At 48.7% G+C, this 13,733-nt stretch overlaps 1 protein-coding gene across 4 annotated transcripts; it reads left to right on the plus strand.

Annotated features, from left to right (window-relative positions):
• Nucleotides 1-7,537: 7,537 nt before the first annotated feature.
• Nucleotides 7,538-12,677, plus strand: LOC140508437 (phospholemman-like). 4 transcript variants are annotated; one of them, XM_072616369.1, is made up of 8 exons: nucleotides 7,538-7,626; nucleotides 9,704-9,768; nucleotides 10,534-10,566; nucleotides 10,747-10,821; nucleotides 11,089-11,125; nucleotides 12,123-12,172; nucleotides 12,402-12,456; nucleotides 12,596-12,677. In XM_072616369.1, the coding sequence occupies exons 2-7, from the start codon at nucleotides 9,708-9,710 to the stop codon at nucleotides 12,422-12,424; spliced, it is 279 nt and encodes a 92-aa protein (XP_072472470.1). In that variant the 5' UTR covers nucleotides 7,538-7,626; nucleotides 9,704-9,707; the 3' UTR covers nucleotides 12,425-12,456; nucleotides 12,596-12,677. The 4 variants fall into 4 exon arrangements, 3 of the variants coding, with proteins under 3 accessions (XP_072472470.1, XP_072472468.1, XP_072472469.1); XR_011968431.1 differs by lacking the exon at nucleotides 7,538-7,626 and adding an exon at nucleotides 7,802-8,100 and having other exon boundaries at nucleotides 11,045-11,125; XM_072616367.1 differs by lacking the exon at nucleotides 7,538-7,626 and adding an exon at nucleotides 7,802-8,100.
• The last annotated feature ends 1,056 nt before the right edge of the window (nucleotides 12,678-13,733 follow it).

Consider the following 13,733-nt stretch of genomic DNA (forward strand, 5'->3'; position numbering starts at 1 on the left):
ACCTGATGAGCTGATGATCAACAAAGGGTAGGAGAGAGAGCTTTGGGCTTGAATTTAGGCAGAACTGGGTTCACATCCGTCCTTGGACATTTACTGGACAAATCATGACCTCTCTGTGCCTCCATTTCCTCATCTCTAAATCAATGCTCCTAGGATCTGAGATGTGTATTAGCAGAAGGAGTTCCCACAGAGAGTTTCATACAGAGATGAAATCTTGGATCTGGACTCCCACCTCCCAAAATTAATGAGGAAACAGACTGATGAAATGACATTCCTAAAGTCACAGGATCTGACCCCCATTTAGGGAAAATTGGATACACCATAGACCCAAGAAACAGTTTAAGGTATAAAAGTAATGGAGTGGAGTGGAAAGAGAATGGGGTTGTGGCTTCAGATTCTCCATGGGCCACTCACTACCAGTGTGACTTAAGGCAGGTCAGTTGTTTCTTTGGGTCTCATTTTCTACATCTACAAAATGAAGGGACTGGCTGTGATTTTGTGACTAGAGAGATTGACAGAATGTTCGATTTGGAAAATATACATATATACATACTTATATAATATTCATACATATATCCTTTCCTGTTTCTGTTGATTTTTCTTGATATATCTACCTATAGAGAGTACAATAGGTTGGCAATTTTATGGGCAATCATATTTTTATTATACTATGCTATCGAAATACTTGTTTTATTTCATAAAGTAAAAATAAATGAATGTGGGGGAAAGAGTATGTTTATATGTGTGTGCACATGTGTGGACATATGCGTGTACATATATGTGTATGTATATATATATATATAAGAGAAAAAGAGAGAGCAAGGAGTCAGAGGGGGAAACCAAGAGAGAGAGTGGGGAGGAAAGGCATACAGACATGGGCAGAGGAGAGAGAGGGAGAGAAAGACAGACAGATTGACAGAAGCAAGGCAGGAGGGAGGCAGAGGAGAAAGAAGGAAAAGGAAGAGGAGGAGGAGAAAGGCATGCAGATGCAGATGAATAGAGGAGAGAGAAAGTGACTGACAAAAGAGAGAGTAGGGAAGGGGAGGATAGCGACAGAGAGGGGGGAGAGAGAAAATGTGCAGAGTAACCTTGGGAAACTACCAATACATGAAAAAACTAGGAAATGTCTCCTACAGGAGCAGCCCTTGAGTCAAGTGTTGAAAGAAGCCAGGAATTCTACAGATGGAGATGAGCAGAGCATTCTAGGCAGGGGACACAGACAACACAAAGGTTTAGAAGCAGGAGATGAGAGGTCACAAGAGTGTGAACTGCTGGGCTGGCTGTGGAAGTGGAGAGAAAGGGACAAATCAAGATAGAAATGATGACGATGGACATGTGCGGTGAGGGAGAAGGAGACGTTGAGGAATGATATACCCAGGTTGCAAGCCTGAGTGATTGCAAGTGGTCAGTATTAGGGGTTTGGGGAGAAAGTTCTATTTTGGACTTGCTGACTCTGGGATGCCTCTAGGACATCCAGTTGGAGCTGTCCAAAAGCTCAGCTGAGAAGTGGAGGTTGGAAAAATAGATAGGACAGCCAGCTGTGTAGAGATGCTACTTGGTTCTAGGAGTCCATGAGAATACCAAGTGAAATAGGATAGCAGGAGAAGAGGGCCCAGGGCAGTTTGAGGAATACTCACCATTAGTAGGTGTAGCATGGATGAAGAACATTGGACATGGAGAGGGAGACCAGGAGAGAGCTGTGTGGACAAAAGAAAATCAGAAAAGAGACCATCTGTCTGAAAGAAGGTGATGGGCAGTGTCCAAAGGCTGCAGAAGTGATGGAGAAGCTTGGGAAAAGGCTGTTGGATCTGTTCATTCAAAGATCATGGTAGCTCTGGAGGGAATGATGAGGTCAGGAGCTAGATTGCTGAGGTTTGGGCAGAGCCAAGAGATGAGGCAGTAAAGACTCCTATTGTAAATGGCTTTCTTTAGGAGATGAGCTGGGATGTAGAGGGCAGGTTTCATTAAGGAGGCTTTTGTAAGAATGGGGGAGACATGGGCAGGTTTGTAGGTAGCAGTTAAAGACCCAGGACATAAGGAGAGGATGAAGATAAGAAAGGTGGACCCATAGTTAAGATAATCTGCCTGAGGAGTTAGAAGGGGGTGGGATCAAAAGTGATCATCTCAAAAAAGAAGGTTCAGCCACCTCTTAGTAAGATATAGAGATGAAGGAGGAGATGGCAGAAAATGGTGTCCAAGGGATGAGGCAGCTAATGAATAGAATTCTGGGCATGTAGTCAGGAAGACCCAAGTTCAAATCCGGTCTCAGAAATTTACTAGCTGTATGACCCTGGGCAAGTCACTTAACCTGCTGGTCTCAGTTTCCTCACCTGTAAAATGGGAGTAATAATAGCACTTACCTCCAAAGGTTATTGTGAGGTTCAAATAGGAAAACTGTAAAGTGTTTAGCACAGTGCCTGGCACATAGGAAGCACCATATAAATGTTAGCTATTATTACTGTTATGAAAGATGTTAGGTTGTTCACCCTTCATTCTTGAAGAGGACCAATGACTTCACGAGGTCAATGTCTTGCCTTAGTGTGAATTGGATTTAAGTGACGCAGGGCTGTACAAAGTCAACAACCTCACTCTTTCTAAAGGCAAGACTGGACATGGTCCAGGATATAGTGGCTGACCTTGGTCTTTCTAAATGAAGGTCTTTCCTGGGTCTCAGTTTGTCTTAGGCCACATCCATTTGATGACTGACTAAGGAAGAAGACAGAAGTGGGAACTCTTCAGAAATGGCATCAATTGAGGGGGGCCGGTGGGTATGAGGCAAAGACTTCAGCTGAAAGGGCGGTGGAAGGAGCCTCATGGGAGACTTTAGGAGAGACAGAAGGTTTGGAACGGCTGTTGCGGTGAGTGGGATAGAAAACAGAAGAGAGAGGAGTAGAACGATTACCTTGCTTCTGGGAGGGCCCCTTTGAGATTAGGCAGAATAAATTTATTAGGATTCAGAGTTTCTGAAACTTTTATGTATCAGATTCCAAATTATTGAGGACCCCTCCACCCAGAAACTTTGTTTATATGAGTTATACCCATGGATATTTACCATACTGAAAGTTAAAATGACTTACTATTATTATAAAAAGTTTTTACTTTGAAGACGCCTGAAAGGGGGTCCAGGGACCACACTTTGAGAACCACTGTGTTAGATCATCTAGCTTAAACTCTCATTTTAGTCAATAAGTCAAAAAGCATTTATTAAGTACTTAATGTCAAGCACTAGACTAAGTATTTACTAAATACAAGTTTAAAAAAAACAGAGAGAGAGAGTTCCTGCCCTCAGAGAGCTTGGTTGTTTGGTGGTTGTCCTGTGTTCTCTAAGAGGACCCAAATGACATCATCGTGGTTGAGTCAAGTTCCAATGTGTCTAACTGTGGCTGATCAGACCAAGATGAGCTCAAAATGCCCTATGACAGATAGGGTGCAAATAGTCTGTGTAAACATTTGGGGTGGATTCTCTAAATTTACACATCCTGTGTTTCCTTTAAGCTGCTTCAATTCTGCTTTGCTCACAGAGCACAGCACCTTCTCTGATGTGGGCACGCCATACTGGGCCGTCCTGTGCCAGCGTCTCCCATGTCACACTAACAATTCCAACGCTCTTAAGAGGAACCTTGAGAGTGTCCTTGTATCACATCTTCTGACCTCCATGTGATCACTTGCCCTGTGTGAGTTCTCTATAAAATGGTCTTTTTGGCAAGAGTATGTTTGGCATTTGCATGGCCAGCCCATCAGAGTTGCGCTCTCTAGTAGAGTTTGAATGCTTGGCAGTTTAGTTAAGTAAGGACCTCAGTGTCTGGTACCTTATCCTGCCAGGTGATCCTCAGAATCTTCCTAAGACAGTTCAAGTGGAAGCGATTCAGTTTCCTGGCATGGCTCTGGTAGACTGTCCATGTTTCACAAGCATATAACAATGAGGTCAGCACAACGGCTCTGTAGACCTTCAGTTTGGTAGTCAGTCTAACATCTCTTCACCCCCAAACTTTTCTTCGGAGCCTCCCAAACACTGAGCTAGCTCTGGCAATGTGTCTGTCAACCTCATTGTCAATGTGTACATCCCTGGAAAGTACGCTACCAAGGTAGCTGAACTTTTCCACAACATTCAAGACTTCTCCATTTGCTGTAACCAATGATTCCGCGTGTGAATTGTGTGGTGGTGGCTTGGCTGATGGAGCACCTGTGTTTTCTTAGTGTTAATTGTTAGACCAAAATTAGCAGTGCAGAATCGATCCATACTTTGTTGCATCTCAGCTTCCGAGGCTGCACTGAGTGCACGATCATCTGCAAACAGAAAATCATGCACCAACACTCCTTCCACTTTGGTCTTGGCTTGTAGCCTTTTCAAATGGAAGAATTTACCATCAGTGCAATAGCTGACCTTGATCCCGGGTTCATCCTCACTGAAAATATTTGACAACATAGCTGAAAACATCATGCTACAAAGCATGGGAGCAAGCAGCCTTGTTTCACTCCATTGGTGACTGGGAAGGCTCAAGAGCATTGTTCATTATCTAGAACCTGGGCAAGCATGCTGTCATGAGAGTGATATACAATACTGATGAATTCCTCTGGGCAGCCAAATTCTGACATAATTTTCCATAAGCACTTGTGACTGACGCAACCAAAGGCCTTGGACAGATCTACGAACACTGTGTACCCTCAGGGAGCTTTATATTCTAATGAAGAAGAAGACATATTAAAAAGGAGAGTTGAAAAGCTTGGGGGTGGGGGGGATGCACCTGAGACATGGTGGTGAACTAAAGAATGAAGGCTGACTGGTTTGTGTCCCTTTTCTTCAAAATGGAGGAATTTGCCAGTGAGAGAAAGAGGCCACAGGGAAGGGTTAGAAGGCAGTTGGGGCATGGTAGCAACACCCACCATTTTACAAAGGAGGAAACTGAGGCCCAGAGATGGAAAGTGATTTGAAAGTGCCGGAATGGATATATAGAGTGCTGGCCTGAAGAATCCTGCCTCCCATGCTTAGGAGTTGTGTTTCCACAGATAAGTCATTTCATTTCCCAGTCTCAATATCCTCATTTCCAGAATGGAGTTAATAATTTTTGCACAACCCACCAGCTTGTCTTGGGACTTTAAAACAAACACAAATTGGAGTTAGCCCTTTGCTTGTTGCTGGAGATCCCAGAGGGAATTATAATGGTGGAGTGGGGATAAGAGCAAGCTTCCCATTGGTCTTTGTTTTTGTTTAGTTGCGTCTGACTCTTGGTGATCCCGTTTGGGATTTTCTTGGCAGAGGTACTGGGATGGTTTGCCATTTCCTTCTCCAGCTCATTTTACAGATGAGGAAACTGAGACAAACAGGGTGAAGTGACTTGCCCAGGGTCACACAGCTAGTGTGTGTTCTGAGATTGGATTTGAACTCAGAAAGAGGAGTCTTCCTGACTCTAGGCCTGGCACTCTATCCACTGTACCACCTAGCTGCCCTCCTATATAAGGAAACCTATACAAAAGGGGAGAGTTTGAGGAGGAAGTTCCCCTTCACTGGAGGTCTTTGGTTACCATGGGAATGATCCCTTGTCTCTGATGCTATGGGTAAGGGTCCTGACACCTCTTTTAGTCCTGTCCAGCTCAAAGACTCTTTGTCAACTACTGTAGATGGCTTGAGTCCCTTAGGGTCAAGGTCATGAGATTCTAGGACTCAGAGAGAGAAACTTAGAGGGCATCCAGCCTGATACCCTCATGTTGTGGGAAAGGAAATGAGGTCTGGAGAATTCAAAGGGTCTGTGCTCAAAGTCACAGTAGCAAGCAACAGATTTGAACTCTGATTTGAAATGGGATTCAAACCAGATCTTCTGACTCCTCCAGATCTATGCACTTGACCCTAGACCATGACAGTCTCTAGTCCTGGTGGGGTCTTTGGACACATGATGGTAACTGGGTGGGATTAATCCAGGAAGGCTTCCTGGAAGGGAGAGGGTAGTGGAGGTTCCAGCCAGTGTTTGAAAGGCAGGAGAAGGACCATGCACTGAAGAATGCTTCTAGCATCCAGGTGGCCATCTCCCAGGCTCAAAGCTTCTTTTCCCCGTCCTGGGCTATTTAAACATTAAGATGATCATTAACCAGGGCTGGTCAGTGACCCTGGGAGTGATCTGAGACAGAAGGGTAGGAGGGGTTCTGCCCCATAGCTGAGTCCAAATGGGACCATGCCCAGGCCCACAGGCAATCCAGCATCCATGCATGAAGCCAACAGGGGAGGTACCCCAGGATGGGGTGGGAGACCTGTCCTGTTTTCCCTGGGGAAGCAGCAAAGACCTGACTGAAAACCAAGTTACCCCAAAAGCTGGGCATGGGGACAAAGGAGGGTGTCACAGGAGAGGAGAGCCTCAGGCTGGGCTGTGAGACCGAGAGAAAGAAGGGAATGGTTTAAGGGTCAAGTAAGCTGCTTATGAGTGTGGCGTGTGTGTGTGCGTGTGTGTGTGTGTGTGTGTGTGTGTGTGTGTGTGTGTGTGTGTGTGTGTAAGACAGAGACAGAGAGGCAGAGTCAGGGATGGAGAGTGAGTGAAAGAAAAGGGGTGGAGGCAGGGAGGGAGGAGATGGAGAAATAGAGAGAGAGAGAGAGAGAAAGAGAGAGAGAGGGAGAGAGAGAGAGAGAGAGAGAGAGAGAGAGAGAGAGAGAGAGAGAGAGAGAGAGAGAGAGAGAGAGAGAGACCTGCTAACTTGTGAAGCTAGGTGGTACAGTGTCAGGTCTCAGTCATTAAAACTGAGTTCAAATCCTGCCTTGGATGCTTACTAGCTGTGTGACCCTGGGCAAGTCCCTTAACCTCTGTTTGCCTCAATTTTCTCAACTGTAAAATGGGGATAATAATAGCACCTCCCTCCTAGGGTTGTTCTAAGGATAAAATGAGATAATTGTGACGTGCTTAGAACAGTGCCTGACATATAGTCAGGACTATAGAAATATTAGCTTCTACTCTTGCTGTTTATTGTTTATTACTATTATTACCACGCCTCTTTACGTTCATTTGTTTCTACGTGTTCATGTATTTGAATGTTCACATTTTTGGAAATTAATGTGTGTACGTGTGCGTCTGAGGGAGTCTTCAGGTGTCACTGGGTATAATAGTAAGGTGAAGAACTGGGGCACCCAGACCAGGCAAATTCCTGCTCTGAGTTCAAGTCACCAGAGACACAGAGAACATGGGCCACCACCTCAGGGCAGGGGGAGGCAAGCAATGGCTGATTTCCGTGACTCTTATAAGTCTGAGGCAGCTCAATGTATAGAGTGCTGGGCCTGGAGTCAGGAAGACTCAACTTCCTGAGTTCAAGTCTGGCCTCAAACATTTATTAGCTGTGTGGCACTAGGCAAGTCACTTAACCCTGCTTGCCTCAGTTTTCTCATCTGTAAAATGAACTGAAGAAGAAAATGGCAAACCCTTACAGTATTTCTGCCAAGAAAATCCCAAATAGGGTCATGAAGAGTTGGACAGGACTGAAAAACAGCTGGGCAACATAGGTCTGAAACATTATATTTGGGACAAAGTAGACCTTCCTTAATTGGGGGGAGGGGTGGAGTGTCCAAAGCACTAACCTGGAGGGGGAATGGAGATGAAGGGGCAGCCACCAGTTCTCCTCCGATCAATCTCTGCAGGTTTTAGGGAAGAGGTGAGGGGATTCTCAATAGCTACTAGAACATTCAGAGAGATTTCTCTTGGAGAGGCTTGGGGGTGGGGGGTGGGGGGCGCGAGTTAGTCTGGCCGGATCAGCCTAGCATGAGGTAAACCTATGTGTGTTGTTAGAAAGTTCAGCCTGGTCTCCACCAGACCCCCCCAGTCCCCTGTGCTGTGCCTCTACCATGTGGGTGCCTGCCACTAGCATATTTACCCTTGTTTGTGAGGAGAGAGTTAAGCTAACGGGCCCTAGGCTTGCTCTGGCCGGGGGCCTCACCCCCCCAGTCCCCCGCCCCCTGGCCTCCCTCCAGTCTGGGCTCCAGTTACAGTGCCTGGGGAGGAGAAGGGAGGAGAAGGGAGGGGAAGAAAAAGAAGAGGAGGGGGGCGGTGCATCCAGGCCCAGGGGGTCCTCAGCAGAACTTTCGGGACCCCTGAGCACAGACAGCCTAGGATCTATCGGTCTATCGGGGTGAGCTTTCTCCCAAGCCCCTGAGGTCCCCCTGCCATGATCTGCTCTTTCCCCTGGCTCTCCCTCTGGTTTGGGGGGGAGGGGGTTCCTATTTTGGGAGCAGAGAGGAGAGAATGTCCTGGGCCAGTATGGGTGTGTGTGAAGGAGCATGAGTGTTGTGGGATGATGGGGGTGGGGTAGGGGTTACTGTGGGTCTGTTTTACCTACTGGCTTTGGGTTCCTGCTTCTCACCAACAGAGGGTCTGGGGGGAGAGAGAGGATTCGGCTGTAAACGTCTCTTCCCACTCCCACCCCGACTGGTCTGAAGGCTGGGGAGTAACAGCGGTATGCATGCCTGTATGTGCTCCAGGCGCCAGGGGTTTGGGCTGTATGTCAGCTATGGAGGAGAGGGGAGAGCTTAGAGGCACCCCTCCTCACACTCCACCCTGGAACGTTGGGCAAGGACATGACCAAGGGTTACCAGGTCTTTCCCGGGCTTACCTTGGCCAGGGCTGTTGGATCAAGCTATGTGCTGGAGTGATTTTGTGTGTGTGTGTGTGTGTGTGTGTGTGTGTGTGTGTGTGTGTGTGTGCGTGCGCCCCACTCCCTAACTGCTGCACCCAGTTAGGCTTATCCACTCCAAAAGCTGCTCAATCTGGCTCTTCCAGATGTAGTTGAGGACAGAGTTCTGTTGGTCTGTTTGTCCGACTGTTCTAGAAATTCTGAGTGCTTGTTTTTGTCAACAATGACACCCCTTGGCAAAGTACAGCTGTGTTTCAGGAGTGGGGGGTGGGGTGGGGGGAGGAGTATGTGCTGGAGCTGACTAGGCTGGCCTTGTCAGTCACTGTATTCCCCTTCCTAAGCTGGGCTGGCTGGCCCTCTGTGAGTTAAAGGGAAGGACAGGGTTCAGTTGTCATGGCTACATAGGGAGGCAAATTCCTCTGGGGTGATGCTGGAGATATTTATACCCATGGGTCCCATGCCCAAGGGTCAGGCGAGGGTTAGGCAGGATGTCAGGGACGTTATAGTGATAGAGAATGGATTATGAAGTGTGTGACCTTGCGTGTGTGTGTGTGTGTGTGTGTGTGTGTGTGTGCACCTTGATCTCTCCATCCCATGGAGGATTTGTGTGTCCATTCTGGATGACACTGCACCTCCTGGATCCTATAACAGTTCTATGTCTGGTACTTTCCTGTTGTATAACACACACACACACATACACACACACTCACACACACACTCTGAGGCTGGACATCCAAGAAGTTTGGCTCTGAATCCCCTGCTCCTTCTCCATTCTGAGGAGCTGCAGGTTCCCATATAGGTACAAGGCTGTGTTCCCCCCAACTGTGACTTCCTGATGGCTGCCCTGTGTTGTCCTGTCATGTTTCTGTGGCTCTCTGTTCTGGCTCTGAATCCCACCCCTAGGAGGGCTCCCTTGGTATCTCGGGGCGACCAACAGGTCCAGATGGCTCTGGCTGGATTAGGTCCTAGGCCCTTCTTAGACTTAACCCTTTGAGATCTGGCTCAGAACTGGTAGTGAGATGGGGGAGGTGGTGGTAGAAAAATGTAGAGAAGGAGGGGGGCCCATTGGGGAAACCCAACTGGATCCACTGTATCCTTACAGGACAATGGAGCCCTTTACCCGACTCCTGCTTCTCTGCATAGCCCTGATCTCAACAGCCAAGGCCGGTGAGTCTAGTAGGAGGAGAGAGAAGAGGGCAGCTATGGGAGGGTGGGGGGGTGGAGTGGGTAAAGGGGCAGGCAGCAGTACAGCTGCTAGCCAGACTCCCAACCTCAACTGCCATAGTGCTAGGCAAAACATTAGCCACTGGCCAGTATGTATCTACGTAATATATCTAAGCATGAGCAGCCTCAGGTCTCAAGCTTCCAAACACCTAAGCTATCTGTGCACCCAGACTCTCCCTAGAGAAGCAAGCCTCCCCCAGAGTGAGAACCCCTTTTAAACATCAGGTCACACCAAGCATAACAGGGACAGGGAGTGAATCTAGGGCAAAAGGAGAGCCACGTGGGCATCCCATGCAGAAGCAAGCCTGCACCATCATAAGTATCAACAGCTCATTTCTAGAACACAACAGCCTTGTGAGGCCATCGGGGCAGGGATGATTAGCCTCGTTTTATTAATGGGGAAACTGAGACCCAGGTAGGAGAGAGATCTAGCTTAGCTTTCCATAGTGAGTGAATGATTTGTCAGACCTTGAATTAGGACTTTTGGCTCCCACCATTTTTTTTCTCTCTCTAGATGAGATAGGAAGGGACAAAGGGTTATGCCCCCCTCCTATGAACTATAAATAGAAAGTCTAGCACCCAGAAAGGTCCAGTTTCCTGTCTAGAGGGACGAAGCCAGTCATAGGTTAGAGCTCTCATCTCTGCAAAAGGATGCCTTTAGCATCTTTCAATCCATCTCCCTAACTCCAAATCCTTGTATCTTTCCAGAAGTTCCGAAGGAAAGAGATCCATTCACGTATGGTATGAATGCATGTCTGTTTGGTATCTGTCCCCAACCCCCGTGTCTTGGATCTCTCTCTCTCTCTCTCTCTCTCTCTCTCTCTCTCTCTCTCTCTCTCTCTCTCTCTCTCTCTCTCTCTCTCCATCCCTCCATCTTTCACTCACCTGAGTCCTCACTTCTCATTCTCTTCCCTTTCTCAGACTACCAGTCCCTGAGGATTGGAGGACTAGTTTTTGCTGGCGTCCTCTTCATCCTTGGCATCCTCATCATCCTCAGTAAGTCTTTGTCAATACTCATGGGACAAGTTAGGCATGGGGGGAACAGAGTGGGGGATGTATATGGAGGAAGGATCCCACACACATCTATGAGGGCATTCGCCCCGTGCAGACACTCATTTGGGTACCTGTTGTCTCCTAGGTAGAATGTAAACTCTTTGAAGGCAGGCACTGTGTCCATTTTTTTTTTGTCTTTGTATCCCCATTGCCTGGCACATGGTAGGCACTTAATTAAAGCTGACTGATTGATTGATTGGTCCCCACCAGGCCGAAGATGTCGCTGCAAATTCAACCAACAGCAAAAGTGAGTGATGTGCTCTGTGCCCTCCCTCTGCCATACCATCCCCTTGGTTGTCCCAGTGTCTCCATTAAAGTCTTCCATCTTCATCACTCTCTCCATCCATCCTTGACCCTTCCATCTCTATGTCTTAACTTCGTCTCTGATGTTTTATCTCTTCCTTTCGTCTCTTGATTATTTCTCCTTTTTGTTTCTCTGTCTCTCACTAATTTTCCTCCACACTCCATTCTCCATCTTTATTACAACTTCCTCTGTCTTTTTGTCTCTATCTCTTCACCTTGGGTTATCTTTGTCTTTCCACCTGCCTTTTTCCACCTCTATTTCTGACATCAATTTCATTTCTAACAGCCAGACTCTGAACTCATTTAAAAAATTTCTTTTTAAAAAATTATGAACTCAACACACATGACATTTTAGTGCAAAGGAAGAAAAAAGGAATTTTGTATGTGAAACTATGAACTTCTGTGAAGTAGTTTTTTTTTTACTTTTTCAAACCATCTGTTTCTGTCCATCTTCATTTCTCACCTTTTCTTTGTATTTAATTATATTTTCCTCTCTCTCTCTCCTTTTGATTTTCTCTCTCTGTTCATTCCTCTCCTCCATTTCTCTCTCTACCTTTGATCTTCTCTGTTTCTCCATTTCTGTCTTGCTCCATCTTGAATTCTGTCTATCTTCAACTCTGTCTCTGACTGTATCTTTTCATCTTTCTCCATCCTGGACACACACACACAACCTCTCTCTTCCTTCTCTCTCCTTTTTCTATTCTCTGTTTTTCTCCTCTCCTCTTTCTGTTCTCTCCCTGTCTTTCTCTTCTTTTTCTCTGTTCTCTGTGTTCTCTCTCCCCTTCCCGTTCTCTCTCCTCTCTCTCCCCTTTCTATTCTTTCTTCTCTCTCCATTTTCTGTTCTCTGTCTCTTCTCTCTCTCCTTTCTGTCTTCTCCTTTTCCCTCTTTTCCTCCATCGCTCTCCTAACACGGTTCTTTCTGTCTTTCTCTTACCTCCCAGAACTGGGGAACCCGATGAAGAAGAGGGTACTTTCCGCAGCTCCATCCGCCGTGAGTTTGCTTTTGGAAGCCCTTCCCCGAGGAGCCCCACTTAGAGAAGGGGGTGTAGTCCCTCGGGGAAGATCACTGGCTGCCTCAGAATGGTGCAAAGAAAACCCCTTCCCGGGGAAGATCCTTGGCTGGGGGGAAGAGCGGGACGGGTGGGCAGAGATAAGACTCAGGGGAGGGAAATTTCCCAGATGGCCTCCCAGATGGTACCCTCCCTGCCTTCCCTCTCCAGGCCTGTCCAGCAGAAGGCGGTAGAAGCCTGAGATGCAGTCAGAGAGACTGACCAGGTAAAAGTCGTTATCAGGGGAGAGGAGGAGAAGTGGGGGTTCTGAAGGCGAGGGCTGGAGGCCAAGACGTCCCCCCGGGTTTTGCTCTGCTACAGGTCCCTCTCTGGATCTAACCCTCCCTCCCACCCACTCTCCACAGGTTTCCCGGGGCTCTTGCCCGCGTTCCCACTCCCACGGTACCCCTAGCGCCTCCAAACCTGTAATAAAGGCCAGTCTTCTTCCCCGCGCAGTCAGTGTCTCTGTTCCAGAGCCGGACCCGCCGCCGGAGTCCCCGAGAGACTAAAGCTCCCCCTTTCTCCCCACTAGGAGGCGCCCCCGCCCACGGGCTCCGCAGACACTCGAGGCGGGGACTTGGGCTGGCATGTGGGAGGGGGAGGGGTCGCCGAGGGGAGGCGGGGGCGGGGAACCCGGGAAACCCGCCCCCGCCCCCCCTACGGAGCCCCCATTGGCTGCAGTGTCCGCCTCCGCCCTTTCCACCGCCCCCAAGCCGGAGGTCTCTCTAGCGTCCCCCCCTTCCGAGTCTGCCCCCCTCCCCCAGTCAGATCTGGGTTCCCTCTGCAGCTGTCGCCTCTGCCTTCTGCGCCCCCGGCCCAGCCATGGTGACCCCCGGGCCCGTCACACCGGGTGAGAGGGAGCGAGGCCCTGCCAAGCCCGCAGCCACAGGGGACCCCAGGCAGGGGGCTGGAGGAAAGGGGGAGCAAGGGAAGTGGACTCTAGATCTAGTGGGTATGGGGGAGCAGGGAGGAGGACAGGGCACCCTGTCATGGGAGAGCTGGAGAGGCGGGAGTCCCATTCTAGGGGGTCCGGGGAGGATGGAGGGGGACACCTGGGGAGGTCTGGAGGATAAGAGAATGAAAGGGACCCCGCTGGGGGGGTGGCTAGAGCGGAAAGGGACCTCGTTTGGTATGGGGATAGGGGGTTAGGGGGACCCTGGTCTGAGAGGATGGAGGTGAATGGGGAGCCTGGTCTGGGGTGGGGTGGGGGGGAGGCTGGAGGGGAGAAAGAGCCTGGTCTCTAGAGAATAGACGACGGGCAAAGAATTCCTATCGGGGGTTGAGAGTGGGGCCTGGCGGGAGAGGTGGGTGAAGGAGGAGATCTCTCCTGGGGAGGAAGAGAGGGAAAGGAGGATGCCACTGGCCCCGAATATCGTAAACTGGATAAATGTTTGCTGAATGAGTGAGTGACTGATCAGAGCCGTAGCCATGGCAACTAGATGGTCCAGCCCCTGGGGGAGTGCAGCGCGAAGGAGGGCCGGTGATGCTGTAGAGGATGGATAA

Source organism: Notamacropus eugenii, chromosome 5 (genome assembly GCF_028372415.1).
Source record: "Notamacropus eugenii isolate mMacEug1 chromosome 5, mMacEug1.pri_v2, whole genome shotgun sequence".
Classification (NCBI taxonomy): domain Eukaryota; kingdom Metazoa; phylum Chordata; class Mammalia; order Diprotodontia; family Macropodidae; genus Notamacropus; species Notamacropus eugenii.

Bases quoted from the DNA above. Each gene is read 5' to 3' on its own strand.
- LOC140508437 (XM_072616367.1), top strand. From the start codon at position 7,817: ATGTGGGTGCCTGCCACTAGCATATTTACCCTTGTTTGTGAGGAGAGA. The intron at 10,567-10,746 runs GTATGAATGCAT...TCCCTTTCTCAG, and splicing joins AAGAGATCCATTCACGTATG to ACTACCAGTCCCTGAGGATT. The intron at 12,173-12,401 runs GTGAGTTTGCTT...TTCCCTCTCCAG, and splicing joins TTTCCGCAGCTCCATCCGCC to GCCTGTCCAGCAGAAGGCGG.